We start from the raw sequence: 20,062 nt of genomic DNA, 5'->3' as shown, positions 1-20,062 counted from the left end.
TTTCTTTCTTTTTATGTGTTTATTTTTTATATTTATTTTGTTTTGCCAGTCCTGGGGCTTGAACTCAAGGGGTCTGGGCATTGTCCTTTCTCAAGGCTAGCACTCTACCACTTGAGCCACAGTACCACTTAGGGCTTTTCTGTATATGTGGTACTGAGGAATTGAACCTGGGTCTTCATGCATGGTAGGCAAGCACTCTACCACTAGGCCAAACTCCCAGCCCCCCAAAATTGTTTTTTAATAGAGCATTTTCTTGACTTTTTGTTTTTGATGAACAGGTTTTCTTTTTGTATTTATGGCAAATTACTGGGTGAAAGTAGATTGGGCTTTGTGTTGATTAAGTTTTTAAAGCATTTGCATAATAACTATAAACTAAAACATTGGAGTATGAACAATTCAATAAGTTTGACTTATGTTCAACTGAGACTTTTTTTTTTTGCCAGTCCTGGGCTTGAGCTCAGGGCCTGAGCACTGTACTTGGACTTTCTCAAGGCTAGAGCTCTACCACTTGAGCCTCAGCACCACTCTGACTTTTTTGTATGTATGTGGTACCGAGGAATTGAACCCAGGCCTTGGTGTATGCTAGGCAGGCACTCTACCACTAGGCCAAACTCCCAGCCCCTCAACTGTGACTTTTAAGAGGCTGTATTTTGTCCAGATACAAATGTAAAATATAGAAGTTGGCTTTGTGTTCATAACTCCATCTGAATTCTTTAAAGCATTCATTTTTCAGTTCATTCCTTCCTCTTTAGCCAGAATAATCTCCCCCCTGTGTTTTGAAATGGCTTCTTATGCCCAAGCCATTTTAAGCTGGTTTTTTTTTTGTTTGTTTGTTTGTTTTTGTTTTTGTATTGGGGGGATTACTGTGATTGAATCCAGGGCCTTAGGAGCATTTACAGTTGTCAGCCAGAACCTTGTTCTTTTGTTTTTGAGATAGGGTCTGCTCTGACATGTGCTAAAATTCATAGTCCTGCCTCTTCTTCCTCTCAGGCAACTGACATCACAAGTGTGTCAAACCAAAGAAGCTTTAAAACAGTTGATGCTATTTCCGTATGTATACGTATACGTATGACATACAGTCTTGTATACACATGCTACGTAAGTAAGGCTCTATTTGACTATCCTAGCAGTTGATCTCTGTGATAAAGAATAATTTTACAGACTCCTTTTAAGGTATTGGGAAAAGAAATGATTGGAAATCAGTAACTACATTTCCATTTTAGTAACTGTAGAGTAAGTGAATTCACTAAGGACACATACTTTTAAAGAATGAGCAAGAAGTGTGGAAATTCAGGTAAGGGATAGCAGGGTACATTGCAGAACATTGGAAAATGGTTTTATGATAGAGACTACAGACAGAAGGATTTTTGACAGATGTGGAATGCATTGTCTCTACCCTAAATACAATAGGTTTAGCAGTGGTAGTATCGTGTTGTAGAGAATTTGGCAGCTAATTTAGAGATGGTTAGAGATATGGGATGAGTGAGACTCCTACCTGCATCACTTATTTCATAGAAGAGTCAGATTAATGTGTTTCATTGTTGGCAATCTCAGTTGTAGAGTATTGATACTGCGCATTGCAGAACAGTTCTTTGATAGTAATGTTTGCCAAACCTCTCAGGCACAGTAATGCTCTTCCCAAATATCTAGGCTGACAGCTTGAACCGGCTGAGAAGCAGGGTTTTCTGGGGGTTTAAGGTAGCCACAGATGTGATCTTGACTACATATTAACAGATGCAGAAGTAGGGGAGTATCTTTGGGTTTATTTTTAAAAAGCCAGTAAGAATGTAAGGAGCACAAGTACTGCTGATGCTATTCTAAGGGAGTAGGTATTACATTTAAGAACTGGGTGGTGTATCAAGATAGTTTCTAGAAGGATATAGAAGAAAATCTAGGAATATAAAATTAAATATGGGAGGGGAGCTTGATATTGGGCTTTTTAGAGGAGGATAGAAATAGAACTCAGGACCTTATACATGTCTACTTGAGCCACTCTTCCAACTCTTTTAGTTTACTATTTTGGAGACAGATTCTTGCTATCCTTGCTTATGACTGGCTTCAGATTGAGATACTGTTGCTTCCTTCTCCTAAGTAGCGTAGCTGTATATATTACCTCCAATGCCCAGGAAACCAACCTGCCTGCCTGCCTCCCTACTTTCTCACCCCCCCTTTCTCTCTCCTTCCCTTCCTCCTTTCTTTCCTCTCTCACCTTTCCTTTTCCTCCCTCCTTCCTTCTGATTTGTTAGCATACATTGGTTGTTCAAAGGTGGTTTCATTATGACATTTCCATACATGAATGCAATATTTCATATCAGCCTCATCCTCTCCTCACTTTTCCCTATAGAATATTTTGACTTTTATTTATCTGTATTTACTCTATTTAGGTATCCCCTCCCACTGAAAATAGCCCCCGCAACAAACCTGTTTTGCCCTCCTATCATAAATTAAAACTAATTGTAATTAAGAAATTAAGCCAGAGCTTAGTATGGTGACATACATGAGTTTGAGGCTAGCCTGGATTGCATAAAAAGTGGTAAATATGCTGTACCCACAATGTGTTGTATTTGGAGTAAGACAAATATGTTCATTGCTGCAGGATAAGCAGTAGGAAGTATGAAATTCAGCAAAGGCAGTAATAAAAATCTATTTTCTTTTAAATTTCAGAAGGGAAATAGGCAATCCCAGATTGACTTTACCATTTAATTTTTGTTGCAAGTCTGAATTGTGAAAGACTTGTCATTCTGCTATTTTGTGGGCATTCTGTTGTGCTTTGTTCTTCAAGCAATGTTGGCCAGAGAATCTTTGTGTCTAAATTTAACAAATGATACTTTGTTTATCCAAATAATTGGGCTTTCTAAAGCAAGTATTTGAAAATTGTAAGCTGTAATGTTGATTATATTGTCCTTCCTTATTTGTAATTAAGGCCAAGTTAGATCTTTTGAATTCATGTTTAGGGAGAGAGGGAGGGTAAAGAAAGTTATATAAATGTGGTAAGTTTGATCAAAGATTATATGCATATATGTAAATAGTGAAAAACCTTAAGTTGTGCAATAATTTTTTGAATTAAATTTATAACTAATCATTAAGAGCTAATGAGAGTTAAGCTTACATATCTGTTCATTATATTTGATACATGTATTAAAATGATTCAAGTCTTGGTCTTCCTATTATTTCCTTAAATTGACTCATATTTGGTGTTTACTGAATATGTTATTATCTGTTAAGCATATTCTAGATAGAATCTTTTGTGAAACCTTTGTATGATAGATTATTTTATAGTATGCTTTTGAATTTGAAATACAAGATTAGAACTTGAGTTCACAGTAATGCTAAATGATACCTCTTTCCTTCATTCTTTCTTTTTTTTGTTGATGGTGGGGCTTGAACTCTGGGCCTGTTGTTGTCCCTGAGCTTAAGGCTAGTGCTTTACTACTTGAGCTACAGTGCCACTTCCTGTTTTCTGGCAGTGGGCTGGAGATAATAGTCTCACAGATTTTTCACACCCAGGCTAGCTTTGAATTTCAATCCTTGGATCTCAGCCTCCTGAATAGCTAGGATTATAGGCATGAGCCACTGGTGCCCACTTAAATAATAGTTTTTAAGTCACTCCTGACTTGGAAATTGATGTAGTAAAAAACTTAATCCATTTTGCTTTACCATAAGTTGTTAGGATTGAGGGAACGAAAAATGAAGTATTTTTTATAAACCAATTACAATCTTACTCATCGACTGTAATTTTCCTTTTCGTGTAAAGGTAGTATACTGTAGGGCATATGTTAATGAAAGCAATTCATCTTCAGCTTATTTATGCTTCTCTGTGTTAAAATTTTATTTATTTCTGTTAGGCTTAGGTTTTGAACTCAGGGCCTTGATTGCTAAGCAGGGTTAGAGTCGTGCCTCCAGCCCAGATTTTGCTTTATATATTTAAGCTGTGCTCTTGATTTCTGTATGGGTTTAACTTGTGTTAGGCTTCCTGGTAGCTAGGATGACTGGCACGTTCCACCAAGTCCAGCTCTTCGTTTCGAGTTTCAGAATTTTTTTCTTGCCCAGCTGGCCTCAAATCACAAACCTAACAGTATCAGACTACCCCCAACTAATTAGATTTACATGTAAGTGTCACCAATACCCAGGGTAGAAATTTCTTTTAAAGGGATGAATAGTATTGCTAGGAGAACTAAAAGTTCCTTAAGGCCCTGAAACAATTCTTTTTAAGATGATTAAACTCTTGAGGGTGAGTTATACCTTAAAGAAGTTTTGTTTTCTTTGTGTTATTACTGATCAATCTTGTATACCTCCAAAAGAGTTTTAACAAACTGTCCAAACTATCCATTGTGGTTTCTCTTTGTTAGGTTTTTCACCTATTTATATATAAATCTGATAATAAGCAAATCTTTTTTTTTTTTATTGCAGACTTAATTCAGTGCACAAATGAGATGAATGTGAACATCCCACAATTGGCAGACAGTTTGTTTGAAAGAACTACTAACAGTAGTTGGGTGGTGGTCTTCAAATCTCTCATTACAACTCATCATTTGATGGTATATGGAAATGAGGTGAGATCAGTTTTCGTTAGCAAGTATATTAGTGTGATGTCTGATTATTCTATTTGATTTTCTTCAAGCAAAACGTCAGTAACTTTGCAAATGAATAATACAGATAAGAAGGGCAAGATGACTTACCAGGAGTATAATGGTGTATCCTGAAATTTGAGGAAAGATGGCCTGTAAACTAAAAAATAGAAAGTGGGCCAGAGCACAGAGGATTTCAATAATGAGATCAAGAAACAAAAGATAATTTCAAAATGTGGGTTCTGTGGGTGGCACTGATCTTTGCAGAAATGGTTTGTAGACTATGTGTTTGTCTGCATTCACTTAGTCTTTTCAAATTATAATCCAAACAGATTTCTATTTGATTATTATATGGTTGTCTTTGGAAGTACTTTGCCTATTTCAAGGTTGTGATGTTGAAGGTGACATTTGGCTTAGAGGGACTGATTGAAGAATGAATTCTTCATTATATTGAGACTTTTGTTGTTCAAAAGGGGTAACAAATAAGATATATAAGTTGGAGTTTTATCTTTGGAGAGAATCATTTTATTTTCCATAATTGTCTTACAGTCAATTGTTATTTTTTTGGCTCATAACTGTAAATGGTTCTCAGTTACTCATTGTGAAACGGTGTTAAAAAGAGCTTTCTAAAAATATATGGATGAAAGTAGATAAAATGAAAAAATGCAGCCCTAGATAGCTGTCATAAGAATGAGGAACTTCAGCCTTTGTTACTAGATTTCAGAATATAATGACTTTCTGATATCCATCATTTTCCTCATTACCTTTACCTTTAAAGTCATGGGACTATAATCTCTGCAAATGTCAATGCAGCATTATTAAATTTCAGAATTAAAGTAGGAATTTACTGGTGGTTTTTATTCCAGCAAACCATACCATCATCTAAGAATATAATTTCTTTTTGTACTTGTCTGAAAGTATTTGTACTTTTAGTAGTTAGGATCCTAATTTAAATGTTTATAAGCATTGGTATATTTGGTGTTTGTGTTTATTGTCTTTATATAATTCCATATTCCAGAATGAATTGGGATAGTAAAACAATAGTAAGCCACTACAAGTAATTTTTTTAAAAAGGGGAGTACTAACAAAAAGAAAATTTAAAAGTAATTTCTTTAGTCTATTTTCTATGGGAAGTAAGCCCTTAGGGGAAAGCATTTTTTACTGAGTTTTGCAAAAGATGAACCTTATGTTGTATGCATACGTATGCTGTTACTAGGATTTGAAATTCAAGTCCTTTTGCTCTTGCTCAAGGGTGGCACTCTACCATTTGAGCCACACTTTTTTTTGACTCCCAGCTTTTGCTTGTAAACTTTTTTTGCCTTGGCTACCTTTGAAACTAAATCCTCAGATTTCAACCTCCTGAGTACCTAAGATTATAGCATGAGCCACTCATGTCTAGCTAAAAAAAGCTATGCTTTTATATGTCCTGAGGAACTCCTTAAATAATTGGAGACCAAGTGAAAAAAGATGTCAATGAGGCATTATCATAGTAAAAATTGCAAAGAACCTTTATACCATAAATGCAGGGGCTGCATAATGATATATTTAGTCACTGTAATACTAGAACATCATTTAAAAATGATTAAACTAGATCTGCATTTATTAAATGGATAATCCCTTGGGGAAAATTGAGTTAAATTGCACATTGGAAAAAATAAGTATATTTTAGTTAATTTAATATAAAGTAAAACTAATTGCCAGACAGGCATGATGATGTGTGGCCTGTAATCCCAGATACTTGAGAGGCTAAGCAAGTGATCACTTGAACCCAGGAGTTCAAGGTCAGCTGGTAGCATAACAAGACCCTGTCTCAAGTGAATATGATAAGCTATAGTCCTGTTAATAAAACTAAAATTACTGGTTGCAGTGCCTTTTTCCTTATATTATCTTGTTTAATATAGTTTGGAAACGAACCAGGTTTTAATAGATTCTGTGTACTAGTAAAAAAATGTGTATGATTTTTAGATTGGTTAGCTACTTAATACAAAGAATAAAGATGGGGGCTGGGAGTTTGGCCTAGTGGTAGAGTACTTGCCTGGTATGCATGAAGGCCTGGTTTCAATTCCTTAGTACCACATACATAGACAGGCTGTAAGTAAAGCTGTGGCTCAAGTGGTAGAATGCTATTCTTGAGGAAAAAGCCCAAGGACAGTGTTCAGCCCTTGAGTTCAAGACCCAGAACTGACCAAAAAAATAATTTTTCTCTTTTCCTCCTACTTTTCAAATCAGGTTTTGAGATGGCAGTACCTTAATTTGATGTTTATTTGTTTTCCAGCGTTTTATTCAGTATTTGGCTTCAAGAAACACATTGTTTAACCTAAGCAATTTTTTGGATAAAAGTGGACTGCAAGGTAAGGTCAACTTACTACGGAAAATCTAGAGTTTCCCATATAAAAATAGTTGCACAGAAAGTCAACAGTATGCTCATATATTGTTGCAGAATTGAATTCTTAGCATGCTACTGTTTTAAACTTTTTGTTTTAATGAGACTTATAGTGGGGAGCAAGTCTTTTAGTTTGAATATCAGAGTTGATTTTGACTTTGTATCCAGCATCCTGAAGTTAGAGAGGCATTATAGGTTAGTTCAGAGCATTGATTCTAGAGTTGGACCGTTTGGGTTCGTGGACTCCAGGTGTGTGTGGGGGAGGGTGTGCGCACGTGTGCGCTCACACATACACGCATGTGCATGTATATGTATATGTACATACATACATATCTTTTTCTGTTTAAATGGTCCTGGTATTTGAACTCAGAATCTCATGCTTGATTAGACATGTATTCTACTATTTGAATATTAGTGTAAACTATTTAGGTTTGAATTTTCTCTTTACCATTTACAGTTGTATGAGCTTGAGTAAGTTATTTATCTGCATCTGTAAAGTCAGGAATAATGATAGTCCCATTCCAAGAGGGTTATCAGGAGATTTAATTAATAACTGTAAAGTACATACAATCTTCCTACACATACAGAAGAGGTAGATAAGTGCTACTAGGAAAATATGTGAAAGAATAAAGCTCAGTCTATCAGTAGATTAAAAAATGAGGATTAAGAATTCAATCATTAGGCTTGGATCATGGCTTAGAGGTAGAATGCTTGCCTAGGAAACCTTGGGTTCGATTCCTCAGTACCACGTACACAGAAAAAGCTGGAAGTGTTGTTGTGACTCAAGTGATAGAATGCTAGCCTCGAGAAAGCCCAAGGACAGTGCCCAGGCCCTGAGTTCAAGCTCCAGGACTAGAACTAGTCATTACAAAATCAACAAAATGACAGGAATTACTATATAAGTTTCAGTAATCTGAATATTAGTGTTCACAATTTTTTAATGAAAAGGCATAAAGGGGCCAGATTAAAAGACAAGACCATTTGTTGCCTATAAGAAACACACTATTTACAGAAAATGTGGTATATATACCCAATGGAATTCTACGTAGCCAACAGACAAGATAAAATAATGGCATTCGCAGGGAAGTGGATGAATCTAGAGTGAATCATGTTGAGTAAGACAAGTCAGGACCTAAGGAACAAAAGGCGCATGGTATCCTTAATATGTGGCTATTAAATCCAAAGAGTACAAGAGCTAGGACTCAATATCTGCATACCCAATGCTATGGACATGGTAATGGAAATATAAACATAACTATATAGACAAAAACCTATGACTCTGTAGACATGTTTTATTTCATAAATTATATGTTTCTATGACATACAAACCCTTAGCCTAATTTTGATTAACTTCTAAATACTAAGTCCCAGTGATTGTAAATAGATTCCCTTCTTGAACATTTGTTTGTTAAACTTGTCATTTAAAATATGATGTAAAAGTCAACGTTAATAAATTCTTTAATAAAAAAAACCACACTATTACAAAGGCAAACCTGGGAAAGGACAGGAAAGGTTATTATTCCAAACAAATGGAGAATGAAAGCAATCAGATAGTTGTATCTGGTGAGGTGGATTTCAAATCAGAAATTGCCAAGAGAGGAGTCAAAAGAATTTCCTGTCATATTAATCAGAGGAATAGCCCATCCTGAGGATAAAACATATATTGATACACTCATTTCAGTAAAACAAACACTACTGGGCATAAAGGCACAGATAGAATCCCCGTCAACTTAATAATAGAGTGTGACTTTAGTTTCCCCAGTTGCCCATAGAAAAAAAATGAATAAAACACTTGGAGTATTCATATCAGTGTCTTCTGGAGTGCTAATTTAGTGGTCATGAATTCCTTTAAAGTTTATTTAATGTGGAAGATTTTTTTATTTGTTCTTAAATGCATTTTCCACATTAAGAGCATATAGCCAGGTGCTCAGGGCTCAGTTACTCAAGAGGCTGAGATTTGAAGATTGTGGTTTAAAGTCATACCAGACACTAAAGTCTGTGAGACTTTTTTTTTTTTTTTTTTTGCCAGTCTTGGGCTTGAGCTCAGGGACTGAGCACTGCTCTTGGACTTTCTCAAGGCTAGAGCTCTACCACTTGAGCTTCAGCACCACTTCTGGCTTTTTTTTTTCTATGTATGTGGTGCCGAGGAATCGAACCCGGGTCTTGGTGCATGCTAGGCAAGCACTCTACCACTAGGCCAAATTCCCGGCTCCTCTGTGAGACTTTTTATCACCAGTTAACCACCAGAAAATCAAGAGTGGCAGTGTGGCTCAAGTGGTAGAGCGCAAGTTTTATGCTGAAGAGCTCTGGGTCAATGCCCAGGTCCAGAGTTCAATCAAGCTCTACCACCAACAAAAACAAAGTGTAAACCACTTAAGCTAATTTATAACAAGCAATGAATTGAAGGAGTAATAGTTCCCCAACAAAGTAAAGCCTAGGGCCGGATAGGTTCACAGCCAGTTTTTAAATCCTTTAAGGAATAATTAATACCAGTGCTTCAAACTGTTCAATAAAATAAGGAAGGGGTACATAGGATGTGCAATTCATTCTTTGAAGTCAAAACTAGCTTGGCCAGTGCTCTACCATTTGTGGCATGCCTCTAGCCTGTTTCTTTGCCGCCTATTTGGAGAAAAGTCAGACTTTGCTGCCTGGGCTAGCTCCAAACTGGGATCCTTAGGATCTTAGTTTCCTGGGTATTTAAGGGCAACAGCATGAACCATCAATGCTCAAGTTCAATTTCATTTTAGATACTAACACAAACTGGAATTGAAGATGTGTTTCAAGTGGTAGTGCACCGTTCATGAACACAAAAACAGAGGCCAAGTATTCCATCATTAAAAGCAAAAAACAGGCTAAGATTTTGGCCTAGTGATAGAGTGCTTGCCTAGCATGCATGAAGACCCAGGTTTGATTTCATACATAGGAAGAAGCTAGAAGTAGTGGTAGAGTGCTATCCTTGAGGAAAGCCCAAGGACAGTGCTCATGCCCTGAGTACAAGCACCGGGACTGGCAAAAAAAAAAAAAAAAAAACAAAAAACAACAACAAAAACCAGAAAAACTCCCCAAAGCACCTTTATACTTCACTGATTCCTTGTCAGTAAGTCTATAAATTTTCCTTCTACTTTACAAAGACAAACAAGGACTAGAGGCATACTTCAAATAGTAGAGTGCTTGCCTTAAAACTGCAAGGCCTTGGTACAGGGTTGATCAAAAAGCAAAAGGGGAAGATATTTTAGTGAAATTTTAAGGGGAATAGTTTGTTTTTTTTAAAACCTGTATATGACTTGCTTTGAAAAAAAAAGTGTTTTACTGAATTTATTATGCAATTTTTTCTTAGTTTAATGGTGAGCTTGGGATATCAAGATGAAACTACTGAATAAAAGTTGTTTTATAGGCAAAGTGAGATTTTAATAATTTATGAAAACCTTTCTGTTTCTTTTCTTCAGGATATGATATGTCTACATTTATTAGGCGATACAGTAGATACCTAAATGAAAAAGCAGTTTCATACAGACAAGTCGCATTTGATTTCACAAAAGTGAAGAGAGGGTAAGTTACGCTTTCTTCTTTTGACATCTAATTCAAACTACATCATAACTTATGGAGTTTTAGCAGTTTTGAAAGATGAAATCCATTTTTGTTTGAAATAAATACTTCAGATACTTTTTGGCATGAGATTTTATTTTATTATCAGAGTAATATATAGAGGGGTTGCAGGTACATCCATAAGGAAATGAATACATTACTTCTTGAACATCGTTGTTACCCCTTCCCACGTTTTTCTTCTGTTTTCCCTCCCCCCTGAAGTGAGATTATTTTTATAACTATTGAAATATTATTCATCTAATATAAAGTCCACCCTTTTGAAGTCTATAATTCATTGATTCTTCACGTATGTAATTTCAGAACATTTTTATCATCTCTTGCGTATTTGCCATTTCTCATTCCTTTTTTCCTCCAGAAACCTGCAATCATGAAATTGCTTTCTGCTTCAAGTCATTGCCTATTGTGACACTTCTATGAGTAGAACCAAATGTTCTTGAGTTTACTTTCTTTCATTGAACATAATGTATTAAAACCAAAGTATCTATTATAGTGTATGTTAGGGTATATGTTTGTTCTTATAGCCAAATATAGTATGGTATGAATATAAACCGTATTTTTATCTGATCATCAACAAATAGATGATTGAGTGACATATCTTCTTGTTATTAGGGGAAAATCTTCTTTCCACTGTGCTTACATATACCTATGAGTGGAATTGCTACATGATACGCTATCTTAGTTTTTGAGTTTTTAGGAGCTGCCAAAATGTTTTTTAACACATTTAAAGCCATTTCACATTTATACCAGAAATGCATTAAAGTTCAATTTCTTCGTGATTTTTGCCAACATTTTTTTCTTTATTTTTTTCTTTTGCCAACCCTTTTGAAGGTCTCAGTTGTCTAGACTGGTATCAAAATAATTTTCCTACCTCAGACTTGTGAGGATATATGAGGATTAAAGACATATGCTCTCATGCCTGGCTATAGATAAAATACTTCAGATACAATAGTGCTTGGACCTTAAATTCAAATTCACGATTCCATATATAATAGTTTGTGGGTTTTTGAGGCAAAATATTTTTTTGTTGTTTCAAGTCTGAAATCCTAGCTTCTCAAGGAGGCTAAGTTTGAGGAGTATGGTTCATACCAACCTAGGCAGGAAAATCTAAAAGACTTACTTCTAGTTCACCGCCAAAATGCCAGAATGGAGCTGTATGTGACTCAAGAGGTAGCGCGCCAACTTGAGCGAAAAAAACGAAGGACTAGGGCCGGGAGTTTGGCCTAGTGGTTAAAGTGCTTGCCTAGCATGCATGAAGACCCGGGTTCGATTCCTCGGTACCACATACATAGAAAAAAGTCAGAAGTGGTGCTGAGGCTCAAGTGGTAGAGCTCTAGCCTTGAGAAAGTCCAAGGACAGTGCTCAGGTCCTGAGCTTAAGCCCAGGACTGGCAAAAAAAAAAGGGGGGGGGGCTATCCCTAGGTCTTGAGTTTAAGCCATAGTACAATACACACACATATACCAAAGTGGTAAATTTGATTTTTACACATTGGCTTTGAGAGTTGTGTGGTTTCTTTTTGTGAAAAGTGCATTGTCTTCCTATTATAAAATGCTCTTATGTTTCATGTTTTACACACACTTTTTTTTTTTTTTTGCCAGTCCTGGGGGCCTGAACTCAAGGACTGGGTACTGTCCTTGGGCTTTCTTAAGACTAGTGCTTTACCACTTGAGTCACAGCTCCACGTCCAGCCTTTTGTATGTACGTGGTTCTGGGGAATCAAACCCAAGGCTTTGTGCATGCTAGGTAAGCATTCTACCACTAGGCCATGTTCCCAGCCATATTTTCAGGTTTTGTGTGTGTGTGTGTGTGTGTGTGTGTATAGGTCATGGGGCTTGAACTCTGAACTCTGGGCATTGGCGCTGTCCCTGAGCTTTTCAACTCAAGGCTACCACCCTACCCCTTGAGCCACAGCCCCATTTCCCTTTTTCTAGTGATTAATTGGAGATGAGTTATTTAGTGACCAGGCTGGAGGCTGGCTTTGAACCTCAATCCTCAGATCTCAGCTTCCTCAGTAGGTAGGATTACAGGCGTGAGCCACCAGCCTGGCTATATTTTCAGTTTTAAATGGATACATTGATATTGAATATATTGTATTGACTGCTTTTATTTGTACTTTTTCTTAAGGCTTTAAGTTCAGTAATGAATTAAAAATCTGTAACATTTTATTACAACTTTATTCTCTTGTAAAGAGTCAGAAATGATATTTAGTAGCAGATTCATTTTTCTTTTTTTTAAATAGGGCTGATGGAGTTATGAGAACGATGAACACAGAAAAACTCTTAAAAACTGTACCAATTATCCAAAATCAAATGGATGCACTTCTTGATTTTAATGTAAGTTGCTTATGCTTTTGTAATTGAATGTTGTATTTCATTGCCTAGAATGGTGTTATCAAACTAAAGCTTAATGGCCTGTTTTTGTGATGCTCAGCTAAAATTACCATTTTTAAGTCCTTGGAAAAATAATTGAGGATATTTTGTGACAGGTAAAAATGTTATGAATTTCAAATGTCAGTGTTCACAGTACTGTTGCAGGAGTAAAAAAACAGCAATTTTCCTGCTGTCCATGGTTGCTCTGTGTTAGAGTAGTAGACTTAAATAGTAGCAATAGATGCCATGCCATCTACAGTGCCTCAAATGACCACTGTCTGGTCCTTTACAAACAAAAACATTTCAGACTTCTTTTCTACAACATAAAGCATTATTTTGTTTTGTGTAGATTCAAAGGGCCCTACTGTATTTATTTTCATTTAATGAGCCAACTGTATCTATGAAAATTACTTAATAATTTCAATGTCTATGTTATACTTCCTTGTGTATAATGATTTACTAGGTTCTTCTATTGATAAATACTTAGTTTTCTTAAAATAAGATTTTTTAAAACTCAGTACTAAATACTGTTCCTAAAAGAGAATAAGTCTGTCCTTCCTTATAACCTTTTTGTCCTTGTAACCTGTTTGCATAACATTGCTTTGTCTGAAGAGAATTTGATGGAAATAAACATTTAGGTTTGTAGTAAATATTGCTGACATGCACTTAAAAAATATTGTTGTCAACAAGTCAATGAGCTTGTTTTCCTTCTTGGTCTTTTTCCCCCCCTCTGTGCCAGTGTTGAGTGAACTTAGGATTTGAGGCTTTTTGCTTTCTTTTGATGAGCTACTACTTAAGCCCAATTTCCAATCTGACATTTTATTGGTTAACTGGTGATCATCATTGACTTTACAGGGTCCAGTTCTCTTGGCTTTCTTAGTAGCTAGGATTACAGGTCGGTGCCACAAGCATCCAGCTTTTTTTTTTTGGTATTTGGAAAAAACTTGCTATGAAGCTCAGGCTGGCCTGGAATTTGCTGTATAGCCCTTCAACTGGTTATCTTCATGCCTCAGCGAGTGCTATGATGTATGTGCCATCTTGCTTGGCTCTCTTCAGTGAATAATACCTGTCTTTCAGATAGCTGTTTAAGAAAGAATAGTCCAGGGACCAGGAGGTTGGCTTAGTGGTAGAGTGCTTGCCTAGCATGCATGAAGACCCAGGTTCGATTCCTTGGTACCACATACATAGAGAAAGAAGCCAGAGTGTTGCTGTGGCTCAAGTGGTAGAGCTCTTGCCTTGAGAAAGTTCAAGGACTCAGTGCTCAGGCTCTGAGCTCAAGCCCAGGACTGGCAAAAAAAAAAAAAAAAGAAAAGAAAAAGAATAGTCCAATTATATAATTTTTATTATATTTTAATTTGTTTTTAACTATATATTGTTTGGGGTTTTTGTTTTGTAAATTGTCTTTCTTACTAGGATTCTTCCTGTCAATCAGACCTGTTAGACAAGGTGCAGATACTGTTTTTTTTCCCCCAGCTTCTTGTACTTTCATCAACTTTGTGCCTATGTTAAATACTACTCCTTAGGCACATGTGTACACATAGCTACAGGACACATGGATGTACTCACGAATATGAACAGCTACAAAGGTCACAGAAAATTGTAATTTTCATGTACTAAATATTGTCTAAAGTGGTCAGAATAATTGTGGGGGTTGGTTGGTTGAAGCGCTTGAACTAAGGGAATGGGTGATGTCCCTGGGCTTCTTTTGCTCAGTGCTAGTGCTTTATGACTTGAACCAAAGCTCAACTTCCACCTTTTTGGAAATAAGTCTTACGGACTTTTCTGACTAGCTGGCTTCAAGCACAGCCCCCCTGAGTAGCTCTGATTATAGGCCTGAGTCATGTGGGCCCAGCTTCCTCTGTTTTTTTTTTAAAATGGTACTGGTGATTGGACCCAGGTCCTCATGGATGCTAGGTAAGTACTCTATCACTTATACCTGGACTTTTCAATCATTGGCATTTAATTCTCTTTGTGACCTTATGAATTAGTTTATATAATAATACTGGGAAATTGTATACTTAAAAATTACATGTCTTCTACCTAACTTAGCTCAGTGCTTTAGTGATGTTATTGGGTCAATGACTTTAAAACTGCTCAATTTGGAAGTGGTGCCGTGGCTCCAGGGGAAAGCAGTAGCCTTGAGCTAAAGAGCTCAGGGACAAAGCTCAAGCCCAGAGTTCAAGTCCCATAACTCACCCCCCCAAAAATGTTGTTCAGTGAATCTTTAATGAGTTAATATGAATTTCTGTCTAGAAAGGAGCAGTATTTTGAATTGGGGATATAGAGAGCTTGCACAAGGTCCTACATAAGCCTTGAGTCCTACCATAAAAGAAAAAGTAATAGACATTGGCACTATTGTAATCAAAAGTTGAGCTAACCTCTACAAAGTTTGGAAGCAAGGTGATGAATGACATTACTTTTCTCCTCAGGATATAATTCTGAACTAAACTGAATATTTAAAAATGGGATTAATGTTTTTATGGTTTTCATGTGTGTAAGTGAACATTTTTGGTAAGATTTTTACAATATTTGCCTGTTAACTGATTGCATGAAATAAATTCATGAACTAGAAAGTTTAGGCCCGTACCTGTAATCCTAACTACTCAGGAGGCTGAGATCTGAGGATCATAGTTCAAAGCCAGCCTGCGTATGAGAGTCCAGTTTGAGTAGGAGGGAAATCTTTCTGTCAGTGTCATTTGAAACATAAGATTAGCTAATCTGTTTTCTTTCGTTTTCTTCCTAGGTTAATAGCAATGAACTTACAAATGGGGTAATAAATGCTGCCTTCATGCTCCTATTCAAAGATGCCATTAGACTATTTGCAGCATACAATGAAGGAATCATTAATTTGTTGGGTAAATTCTGCTGTAACCTTATTACATTTTTGTTTTTCTTACCTGGGTCATATGGATAAGTAATATTGACTAAGTTGTTATTTAAGGCTGCCAAAAAGTCATTGCTTATATGTTCATTTATTTTAATGATTAATATAGGAGAAAGAATTTTATACCCGATTGTATATGTAATTTTTAAAATTTTTTTAAAAATATTTTTATTGTAATTAATAAAAGGGTTACATGATATTTGCCAGATAGAAGGTGCATTATAAAACTTTTTTCTGAGGAAAAACACTTTATTTCCTCACTTTGTTCCATAATATATGTATGATTTTTAGGTAGATGGTTTGTTGAGGATTTAAACCTCAACAAGTCCTGGGGCTTGAACTCAGGGCCTGGGCACTGGCCCTTAGCTTTCTCAAGGCTAGCACTCTACCACTTGAGCCACAGCACCACTTTGGGCCTTTTCTGTGTATGTGGTACCCTGAGTAATCGAACCCAAGGCTTCATGCATGCTAGGCAAGCACTCTACCACTAGTCTTAACTCTTGGTCCCTAACCTGAACATTTTGAACCTATTAAACATTTATTTTGGGGGGGTGACTTTTACTTTGAGCCATTTTAGGAATTTGTGGTGTTGTAGATTCAGTATATTTGTGGTGAAGTTAATTTCACATAAAAATTACTCATTTATTTTAATGGGATTTGCATGAGGTAGAAAACATTCAAAGTACTGGAGTATTAGATGTCAGATATTAGGCATTTTTATTCCAATATGCCTCTTATCTCCACATTACCCACTTAGAGATTATTCAGTTAAATTGATTTTTTTAAATGTACTATACCTACCATATTTATTTAGAAGTGTTTTATTTAGTTCATGAGGTTTGGGAAATTGGGTTTAGTGAAAAATGAGGGGTTGTCTTTCCTCTAAAGTTGTGAAAAAGCATAGTCTTCCACCCTATGATTGGTATAAATGGAACAATTTGCTGATGTTAACATATTTAAAACTGGGAGTATTCCAAGTAACGTTTGAACAGGGTTGTCATATTGACAGGTTAATATTTTTAGTGAATATAAACTAAGAAATCGATGTATTGTGTATGGCAGTACTAGAGTTTAGACTTAGTGCTGAGCCATACTTCCAGCAAATGTTGTTTTAAGAGGAGTAAAATATCAATTTCATCTCCTCTATCAGTTTCCCTACCCTCCCTCTCCCAATATGATGTGTGTCTACATGCAATATATGTGTATATTTGAGGAAACTGATGGAAGGAATATTGTGGAACAATTTGTAAATTAATAAAGTCAAGCACTTTTATTTTTAGCACTTCAATTCTATCTTGCTTCAAATATCTAAATTTATTTCATGTAAATATCTTGTCCGTCTTTTGAGAGGACTATTGTAATCTTTTTGTAACCGTTAATAAACTTCCTTGTTTGTGCCATTTTGTTGTAACTGAAAGTATTTTTATGCTTTTGGCAGAAAAATATTTTGATATGAAAAAGAACCAGTGCAAAGAAGGTCTAGATATCTATAAGAAATTCTTGACTAGGATGACAAGAATCTCAGAGTTTCTCAAAGTTGCAGAGGTAAGTTGTCTTTAAGGCCCTGTGTCTCCTACATGTATGGATTGTAAAGAAATGTGTCCCTGGATGTTTTGACCAGTTGTATCAGTTAATACTCTTTAGCAAGTTAGTGATTTTAGGCTTTATTTCTACAGTGATACTCTATTCTGTAGCAGGTTGAAAAAAGTAATAGTAGTACAGGATGATGAGACATTGGGAAAAAATACCCTTGTTAATAAGCTATTTTATGATGCCCACTGAGAATTTTTTTGGATTTAAAGATCTTTAAAGGAAAAAAAATAGTAATTACTTTTCTATCTCTTTAGGATCAGTCACATACTAAAACTATAAGGTATGATTTATGCTTTGATTCCAGTAAAAAAATTTTGAAATAAGTTGTAACTTATTACGCCAGGTACAGTGGTTCATGCTTATTATTCCAGTACTCAGGATGTTGAAGAGGACTGATTCAGTGAAGGACAGCCTTGTCTTCATAGCAAGACTCGTATTAACTTTACCCTTTGGCCTCCTCTGTTTTTTTGTATTTGGTAGTTATAGTTACCAGCATAAATTTTAAGCCCTGTTTACTTCCGAACTACTGGTTTGACTCAAATAGGATAAACTAGCTGCCCCAAATGACCTAAGAAATGTAAATTTCTAACTCTAAAACAGTTCTGTCTTTGGGCTTGCAGTGCATTAGGAGACCTTAACTTTTGGAGCAAAGGCAAGTGTAGCTTCTTGGACTATATTTAAAGGGAAGAAGAGTTCTTAGACACCTAGTAATATCTTAGGATGAGTTAAAGGTTTGTTTTGTTTTTTGTATTTTCTACTGTTAACATTCTGAAAACCAGAGAGATTTTGAAAATAAGAGTGATTATAAAATGAAAAATAGAAACAAGATGATTGGGAAGGGTGGGGAGAGGGAAATGGGGACAAAAACTTGAGAAAGGGGTACCAGTGTGTGAGACGTAATGCACCTACTACCTGATGAATGTAACTAACCCCTCTATACATTACCCTGACAATAAAAAATATATAATAAAATAAATAAAATGAAGAATAGCTACCATTGAGAATATAGTTTGGGGTATTAACATAAGAATTAGTAGCTGAGCACAGTGGTGCAGACCTGTAATCCTAGCTACTCAGGAGGCTGAGATCTGAGGATCATGGTTCAAAGCCAGCCAGGGCACTAAAGACAAGAGGACTCATCTCCATTTAACAGGAACTAGTAGGTTGGTAGCCTTGAACTAAAGAGCTCAGGGACAGTGAGTGCTCAGGCCCTATGACCAACCTAAATAAATAAATATAGTAAAATAAGCATTAGTTACGTTTTGGGGTTTTGCTGGAAATCACTGAAATAGCTGGAAATGGTACTGTGGCTCAAGTGACAGAGTGTTAGCCTTGAGCACACAGGCTTAGGGACAATAGAACCAGCACCAAAAAGAAAAAAAAAATAATCATAATAATCTGGCCCATAGAACAGAAAACAGTGTTTATGGAAAAGCATAATTCAGACAGAAAAACAAAAAAGATACGTCCTCAGGATTGTTTCTTAACATTTTTTTTATGCCCCAAGGAACTTGTTCATTTAACTTTTCAGGTATGGCAAAGTAGCTGATACAGGTATTTAGAAGATATGGAGAGTACAACTTTGCATAGGTTGAATTTCCAAATGTAGTCTGTTTGTTACTGTATTCGAGCTATCTAATAATATCTAAGCCATTGAAAATAGTGATATCTTTGGAAATCTTATTTTCCTGATTTTTATAACTGTTGACAGTGTATTATTTTCCTTGTTTTTATTTACAAAATATCTTTATTCAATATTTCTTCACAGCAAGTTGGAATTGACAGAGGCGATATACCAGATCTTTCACAGGTAAGTTGTACCATTAAAGTATCAATTCATCTTTTGTGTACTGAAAATTGAGTAACATGTACCCACTAGTGTCAAGATCAGTCTAATTTTTCTTGATGGTTTTTGCATATTCATATATTGCTAAAAAATGTTGAACCATTATGACCACATAAAATAATTAACATTTCTGTTGTGGCCCTACTCATTACTATACAATTTCCAAACAGCAACAACAGAAAGCAGACAACAATAGAAAAGCAATTTTGGTAGCTGAACTTAGAGAATGATATTCAAAATTTTCACTTTATTAGCGATAGAGAATTGTTTTAGGATTTATGTAAACCTTTCCTTGTGGCTATTAAACCGAGATGGGACTCTTAAATAGGAATAAACCTGAAAATGTTGAGTTAAGAGAGTAACCTTCAGTACTAAGTTTGGGGTCTTGGCTATAGTCATCTGGCTTTATGATATGCTTTCACTTTTTTATGTCATCTGTAAAATGAGGATACTACAAGAGCTACTTCATATGGTACTTTGATCATTAAATGAGACAGTAAAGCAGAGCATTTAGCATTCGGTTAAAATAAAGCTACTTCTCTTTTACCTTGTTTTGAGCTTCCTTCCCTCCCTTTTTTTCCTTTTTCTTTTGGCCAGTCAAAAGAACTCACAGCCTGGGCCCTGTCCTTGAGCTTTCTCTGTGTATGTGGTACTGAGGAATTCAACCCAGGGCTTTTCATGTATGCTAGGCAAATACTCTACCACTAACCCACCCTCCCGCCACCCCACCCCCACCCTCGTGTCAGTTAAGGAAATTGAACTCAGAACCTGGGTGCTGTCCCTGAGAGCCACCAGCACCCAGCCAAGGTTTTTTG

At 36.0% G+C, this 20,062-nt stretch overlaps 1 protein-coding gene across 13 annotated transcripts in view; it reads left to right on the top strand.

Annotated features, from left to right (window-relative positions):
• Nucleotides 1-20,062, top strand: part of Picalm (phosphatidylinositol binding clathrin assembly protein) — an 80,239-nt gene that overhangs the window by 20,398 nt on the left and 39,779 nt on the right. For all 13 annotated transcript variants that reach the window (XM_090348570.1, XM_090348568.1, XM_090348579.1 and 10 more), the window contains exons 2-8: nucleotides 4,411-4,553; nucleotides 6,844-6,919; nucleotides 10,398-10,500; nucleotides 12,795-12,888; nucleotides 15,668-15,779; nucleotides 17,247-17,353; nucleotides 19,170-19,211. In XM_090348570.1, the coding sequence (XP_090204696.1) occupies nucleotides 4,411-4,553; nucleotides 6,844-6,919; nucleotides 10,398-10,500; nucleotides 12,795-12,888; nucleotides 15,668-15,779; nucleotides 17,247-17,353; nucleotides 19,170-19,211 (677 nt within the window). The remainder of the gene's footprint in view (nucleotides 1-4,410; nucleotides 4,554-6,843; nucleotides 6,920-10,397; nucleotides 10,501-12,794; nucleotides 12,889-15,667; nucleotides 15,780-17,246; nucleotides 17,354-19,169; nucleotides 19,212-20,062) is intronic.

Source organism: Megascapheus bottae, chromosome 16 (genome assembly GCF_031878675.1).
Source record: "Megascapheus bottae isolate mThoBot1 chromosome 16, mThoBot2.hap1, whole genome shotgun sequence".
NCBI lineage: Eukaryota > Metazoa > Chordata > Mammalia > Rodentia > Geomyidae > Megascapheus > Megascapheus bottae.
Note: the sequence above shows the minus strand (reverse complement) of the source record. Positions and strands in the feature narration are given on the sequence as shown.